Source organism: Pterocles gutturalis, unplaced genomic scaffold (genome assembly GCF_000699245.1).
Source record: "Pterocles gutturalis isolate BGI_N339 unplaced genomic scaffold, ASM69924v1 scaffold15324, whole genome shotgun sequence".
Lineage (NCBI taxonomy): Eukaryota > Metazoa > Chordata > Aves > Pterocliformes > Pteroclidae > Pterocles > Pterocles gutturalis.
Genome location: NW_010130954.1, coordinates 1910 through 9552, shown reverse-complemented (window position 1 = coordinate 9552; position 7643 = coordinate 1910). Strand labels below are relative to the sequence as shown.

The 7643-nt window shown below is 35.2% G+C and overlaps 1 protein-coding gene across 2 annotated transcripts; it reads left to right on the top strand.

Moving 5' to 3' along the window:
• The first annotated feature begins 1682 nt into the window (after positions 1-1682).
• Positions 1683-5001, top strand: RD3L (retinal degeneration 3-like). Of its 2 annotated transcripts, XM_010080425.1 has the most exons (4): positions 1683-1903; positions 2805-2893; positions 3554-3859; positions 4704-5001. In XM_010080425.1, the coding sequence occupies exons 3-4, from the start codon at positions 3561-3563 to the stop codon at positions 4999-5001; spliced, it is 597 nt and encodes a 198-aa protein (XP_010078727.1). In that variant the 5' UTR covers positions 1683-1903; positions 2805-2893; positions 3554-3560. The 2 variants fall into 2 exon arrangements, with proteins under 2 accessions (XP_010078727.1, XP_010078726.1); XM_010080424.1 differs by lacking the exon at positions 1683-1903 and having other exon boundaries at positions 2412-2893.
• Positions 5002-7643: the final 2642 nt, after the last annotated feature.

Below are 7643 nucleotides of genomic sequence, written 5' to 3'. Positions count from 1 at the left end.
GATTTACCTACATGAAAGATATCATTCACTGGAGTTCAAAGAAAATTATTAAGTTATAGAAACAACAGATGCTTTAGGAATTTGTGATATTCCTTGCCTCAAAAATTAGAAAAACAAAGTAAAAAGAGGAGGCTAAAGGAAAGCTTAAAGAAAGCTCAAATAATATTAAATTTACATTTTATATTACACATATAGACAGGGTTAATTTACAGGAAAAAATGTCAATTAGCAAACAACTACTCTGCTGCAGTGGCAGAGTAAATTATGGCTTATTAAAAAAAGAAAAAACAACTTACTCATCCTTGTATAACTAATGTTATAGTCTCACTCAAGTATTATAATGTGTTTTAGTCACTAATACCAGAAAATAAAAATTTAGAAGAGGAACTTGAAACTATAGAAATATTGTTTTGGTATGCTACAGTAAGAAAGCAAAAGTGCTAGGACTGAAACTTTTAGAAAATTTACAGAAGTGAGTAATGAGATGAAAAGCCCAAGACAAGAGAGATTCAGACCATAAATCACTTTTTTAAAAACACAGCATCTCCGAGTTATCAACATTTACAGACTGAAGCAAAGCTAGATAAATATTAAGGACACCAAAAAGTTTTTCCCCAATAATGAGAGTCAAAGAACATAAAGAAAGAAAAAGGCAAGAAACCTAAAAATAAATAGTAAAGACTTCAACTTCATACCGTTTGTAATTTTATTATTGCAATTTTAGGAATTGCCTAAAAATTAATGTGAGGAATGAAAATATAGCTTCCCCCCTGCCCCAGGTTAAGCCATAACAATAATTCCAGTTACTAATAAAGACATACTCAGTAATGCCTTCAGGGAACAGACCCACTCTCAGCCAAAGTCCAGCTGCAAGTGCCATCCTGACACAGCACTGCAGAACCGGGAGTACACTTGGGGACAGCCGGATGGAATTTTAACTCTCTGCAAAGCTTCCAGGACTAACCACTGGGCAACAACTACACAAAATACTGCTCTACTTTTAATTTCTAGTTCCCAATGCCAGCCTCACATGAGCTGTCATCTCCTCCTGAATACAGATCTGAAGTGCACACAAAAGCAGAAGCAATACAAATTTTCAACTTTAGTGTTCTCCTGCCAATGGGAAGATAAATATCATTCTCCGTATCCAGCCTCACAAAATTTGATGATGCAACCAAAGATTAGGTAAAAAAAACCAAACCAAAAACTGTTGTAGGTTTCTCAATTAATTTGCAGACCTTCCAGTATGCATCTCTAACTTGCAAAGATATTACAACGGTTTTATACTGCACAGCAGTTTACTTTCAGATTTGATACAGTGCAAAAAAAGTGGGGACATTAACTGTGCTGCAAAAGAGGTGGCAAGGAGCATTTTAATTTCATCTGAAAATCTGTCAGGACAGTTCTGTCATCATAAACCTAGCTCCCTTCCTTTTTCATAGTACCACATACAATGCAATGTGAAAACCTTCCAGTTGAAGAGGATTAATACTGACATTTGAATTTTTCCAATGTGTAAGTAATATCAGCTTTAATAACAGCCATACACATCATCCTTTATGTCGTATGACATCTAGAACAAATTTACAGAACCCTTGTTCTCTGAACAGTTCAACACACCAGTGGAGGCAAAAAAGTAGGAATGAAAAATACTTACAGGAGCAAAGACAGTCATTAGAAAAAGAAAGAGCAGAAGAGAAGGCATTTCATATGCCATGCCTACTGTTTAGATTAATAGGAAGAAACCAGAGAACTGGAACAGAAAATGGCTGCTTCAGTGACCTTTAGTGTGCACAGTGCCATCCCTGAGAACGAACCTTAAAAATTGATAAGCTCAAAATACTCATCAAGGAAAGAGGGAGCAGGCAACTGACAGCCACTTGCGAGAGAAGCAAAGTCTATGGTAAGACTTACAATTCTGGACTTTTTCAATCAGTTTGACCTCAATTTGCATCTCCTTATCATTCTACTCCTTTAATTAGATTAATGTGCCTTTCATGGCACACCATAGGTGTTACAAGCTGGCTTCTTTAAACACATTTGAAATGTTAATTAAAAATGCTAACAGCTATGCACAGTAATGAAAAAGTGTAGTACCATGAGATTGATTAAATTCATCTGGAAGAAGTATTTAATATAGCAACAAAATCCTGAGCAACTGTCAAATAGCTCTTTTCTGTCAACACTCACTTAACAAAGGTTTTTCGATGATTTTTACTAGAGAAAGACTATTCTTAGCTGTTTAAAAACGACAGTAGAACAATCTGATCCCCCTCTAATGGGAGAGAAGTCTTCCAGCATCTCAATGGCCTGAAAGTTTAGTTTGATGATAAAAGCAACATAGTTATTTTTAGCACTCTACAGGCATAAAAATACAGCTCTAAACTGTGACCTACAGCTATGCACAGCCAAGCATCACATCATACGACAGCCTTAACTTTAGCTAGAAGCACGTCTGTAGTTGCTTCAGACTATCATTATTCACCTCAGTACCAACAATACCTTTGGATGGATTTAGCAACAAGCATTTGAAATTGTTACCATCTTTTTTTCAAATTGCTGCCATCGGCAGAACTCAATTCAAAGGTAGGAGATCTTAATGGACTTTGTAGAAAGTATTTGAGAGACCACGTTAGATTAAATGGATTACTGCTTCTCTCTGGTACGGAGGATGAAAAAGAACCTTAAAAGCAGAAAAACTTAAACTGTCATATTCAGTACAGAAAGTCATTTTTCTAAGTACAGTTTGAGAAAAAAAAAAAAAAGGAAAAAAAAAAAGAAAAAACCTTGTTTTCTTCCAGCAGTAGTAACAGCCTGGAAACATGTTATGCTAGAATAAGAGATCTTCAAGCAAACTCACCTGAAGCAACACTGTTCACAGACAACTGTAAAGGTAATTATTTTATTCCAATTAGTATGCTTGTGTCTGCATGATTTGTAACAAACTGCAATTTAAAAGTCTATGCTACCAGATTTCTGTTTCCAGGTTATGTAAATAAGAATTTATTTAAAATAAAAATTGATACAGAAGTTTCAAAAACAGACCACGCAGAGTACCAGCACCTAACTTTATTTAATCACTTTTAAAATGTATGGGCAACTTCAAATTTTGGAGGTTTGGAGTTTTGTTTTTTGCCAGGGTTTTGTTATTATTGTCTTATTTTGGGGGAGGGTGGCTCTTGTTTGGTTGGTTTTAGGTTTTTTGTGGGGTTTTTTGTTGTTTGGGTTATTTTTTTTTAAACCACATATGCTACCATGATAAAAAATGCAATATTTCCAATATGATAGATATGCACTTTTAGATGCTATGAACTTCACATGGTTATTTTAACTCAGAAAACAGATGGAAAAATATTACAAAATGTAAGGCTTGTCAAATTTAATTATGGTTTGGCAATTATTGTTATCACTACTTACACTGCACTACAAAATATTTTAGGATCATTAATAAAGTTTCCTTTAAACATCCAGTTGCTAAGAAGGAAGTCTACAGGTATAGATAACTATCAGACACAAATAAGGAAAACTTTTTTTTCTTCCTTTTCCCTCACAGCTTAAAAATGCCACTTTTTGGCTGGATGAAATGGTCAAAAAATGATTCCTACAAACCCACAAGATACTCTGGATCAGACATAGTTACAAAAACCCTGCTGAGGGAATTGAAATGGCACCTGAAAGAGCGTGAAAGATTAGTGCAAGAGATTGAAAATGAACAAAACCTCCAGAAAACTGCCATGGATTACAACTGGCTGAAGAACCACCAAAATCCTCAAGCAACAATTCCAGCTACTGAGCAACGACAGCTCGAAGTTCTGTGTTCACAAATCCAGCCTTGCCAAACAGGAACTGTTCTCAGCAGGTAATAGTCTCACATTTCTCTAACTTTGAGTATTCTATCCTAAGTAAGATGTTTCTTATTATTCAAGCTTATATTTGGCTCTGACCCTTCTTCCAAAGTAATGATGACCAGCAACTGGAACACATTTTTACAGGTCTTTTAGAGATTACATCTTCACTTTAAGGTGTTGTACTTGAAGGAGGTTTTTAATCAGGATTTTCCTTGTCTAATACAAAACAAGAGAAGTCTCACATGCTTAAACATGTGACCACTCAATACTTTCAGTTCTTCCCCTGTTATTTATCTCCAGTATTTATTAAATAGTAACCCAACAACCAAAAATCAAATTAAATCACTAATGCAATGCACTGTTATTCAGAAATCCAGCTTCATTGTCCAAAATACCTCAAAGCTTCTAAAACTAGTGAAACAGCATAAAAAAAAAAAAAACCACACACAGACAAAAATCCACTCATTTTACAAAGAAAAATTCTCCTATGCCTGTATTTTAAATACATTTTCTAGGGACACACAGAAACGACAGAACAAGCCTATGCGCCTTTTAAAGCCCAGAATATAGCTAAGGGCAAAGTCAGTTTAAATCAAGTTACCCAGATGGGCCAAGGAAAAAAAAAACAACATATCCAATAACAATCCTCATAATAGCTGGACCATATCCAGTGCATTGTTAGAGCTCTTTTCCTCTTATAATGTTTTGGGGGAGGTGTGTGGGGAAGTGTAATGGCAAGGAATAAATGACCCCGCAACGCAGTCATTTCCTCCTCCCTCCCCTCAAAACACGAGAGAGGAAACAGAAGAGTTTTCAATGCTGATGATTAGGTTTCAATTTTTGGCTTTTTTCTAGATTTCGTGAAGTCTTGGCAGAAAATGATGTTTTACCCTGGCAAATAGTCTACATATTCAAGCAAGTTTTAAAAGATTTTCTCACTACTACTGAGAGAGAAAACCAACAAGACCAACTGGTAGATGCATGGAATGCAAATTGCTCTGAACACTTCAGCGTGCATGGAGACAGTTCTAACAGATCGGACAAAGATGAAATCCCTACGGTTTCCAGTTACGTTGACAAAAACACACAAAGCATGTTTCCCACCTTCTCTCATAGAATCTGGAATCTACCCTATTACTACCCATCAAGTTAAGTTGGTTTGTGTTTCTTTCAAAAAGCCATGTAGCCATCTGCATTCCTTTCTTGGGATTGCCGTCCACAAACATAGGAATAAGAAATGTGACATGCTCCCTTTTCTTCCAAGTTCAGAAATTAAAATCCTTGATTATAGCTAGTATTGCAGTAAGCAAAGTTTAAATATGAACTCTCCTTTTACCTTTATAGTTCCTTAAAGATGTTGTTTGAAGGCACCTTTTAAACAAAAATTGTAGATGCTTCTGAAAAAACTTTTAAGCATTTTATTTTTTAGCCATATACAGCTAGATGTATTTAAACAAGAAAAGACTGCTCTCCATATTTTGAAATAGCATCAATCCACAAAGTGTTAGGCAAAAACTTCTGTATTTGTCACATAGGTTTTAGGCTCTATGGGAACTTTATACTGTGCAAGATAAATGGTTTGATATAATCAGTTATACCAATAAACTGGCAAGTAAGTTTTGGAGGTGATTAATTATTTCTTAACTTATAAGTTCTGAAATTAAAACAATGTCAGAAGTTATAACACGCTGCATGTACTGTTTCTATATTTTTTCCAAACTGTACTCTGCACATGCTGAAGTACTGTGAAGGTAGACAACTCAATGAAAACATCAGATATTTAATGGCATTTAACAACTAGCTCACCTATTCTTCAATAAATTAATGAACTATTTTATTTCAAACGGTTGTACTTCTTCATTTGACTTACTGGAAGCTATCCTGAAACCCAGACTCTGCATGAAACTTAAATGTTGTGATCAAATCAGACAGTACTTTTCTAGAATTAGCAAGAGTCAACAGATCACTTCCAAAGCAAGAGGTGATAATGTTAAATTTAACAAAATTTCATGGTTTTCCGTTGCCATCATCTATCACGGTGGGTTCATAATACAGTTTTACAAGACTGATTGGATACATAGCAGTTACGGTCACAGCAGACAATTAGAGCAGAAAATCAATGAAAACATATGCCAGAACTCAGTTTGCTACATTTCCTATTGGGCTCCCATCACTGTATGTAATAAATTTTTACATGTCTTTTATGTAACCTCTTCATCTCCAGATTTCCCTTTAAATCTGTCTGCCATATGATAAAAAATAGGCAAGAGTCACATGGCCCAATTCACAAAATTCACTGTTTTGCAAACAGGGAGGAAAATTGTTTTCTCTGATATTTTCTTCAAACATACTGAAGACGACATTCAGATTTCCTCAAGTTGGTAATGCAAAACTGAAAGATATTTCCTTATGCTCCACAGTTGTATCCCCTACCCAAGAAATAATTTACTAATAATGCAACATAAATTAGGTGAAAAAAGAATGGCACAATATTTTCATAAAAGATAAAAATACTATTTTAAAAAAACCTCTGGAAAGCTTATAATCTAGAGAACGTTTCATGCAGAAGAGTGGAACATAATATACACAGAAGGTGAAACAATCAGAACTCTTGCACACACCTAACTGAAAAAGCACTAGAGGACTAGATAAATCAGTTCCTATAGATTTAGAATAATAAAAACTCGCAGCTCAACACTAAAAGTAACAGGTCCCTTCTCCACTTTCCGTGAACTAAATACACAAAACTTCACAATCACATGCAAACTCATTATATTGGCACTCAGAGTTGGTATAAACTCTTTGCCCTCCTTTTGTGCAGCTGTCAGTTTGTGGATAAATAACAAAAGAGCTGATCTCAACTTACTCTGCCCTACTGATGGAGAATAAAGAGTACCAGATCCTTTTTTGTGCAGTTCTAAACAATCCATGCATGAGGGCAGTAATGGTTTGAAAGAAAGGTTTTTCCTCAATGATAAAGTTCCCCAAAGAGTTAAAACTTCAAGTACCTTTTCCATAGGAAAGAGAGTAACAGGTACTGAGTATATAAAAGGCATTAGCAGGATTAATATTACATTGAGAATTAACATCCACAACGCTGGTTTCAGAGAATAATTTTTATTTGGTCAAATGTGCAAGATTCCTGCAATGGCAATTCACATAAATTAGTTACTTAAAACAGTGTGCTCACAGCTTTTTATTGGAAAATACGTGAAAAAAATCCCTAAAAATTTAGCTTCCAAATTTTAGTTTATGGAAAATGATAGGTCAATACGCACCCACTTACCTTTATCATCATCAAAAACATGTAGGAAAAAAACATCACAAACAAAAAAAACCCACAAGATGACCACAGACACAACTTACCCATTCTTCATAAATTTCACTTCAATTTCACTTATTTCACTTTAATGTAAGCAAATGCAGTCTTCTAAGTCCTGAAGCAAGGACCATCAACTACAACACACACTAAAAGGCACTTGCTGAACAGTAGTAAAAAAACACATCTAGGCATTATAGCCCATGCAATGCCGAACAGATGCACAAAAAGGCTTACCTACTTTTATATAGGTTTTATTGATGAAACTGATACCAGGCTACTGCATCCAGTTCTTGTGTCCATGCTTGAGGGGAAAGGAGAGGGAGAAACCAAACTGGGAATTGGACAGGGTACAGGAAGAAAAAAATATCCAAAGGCTGAGAAAATGCCATCCACTAAGACCCCACTTTGTCCATTTTTTTTAAAAACAGAAATAAGAAGTAACTTTACAGAATACGAACAGTTTCATCTGATAA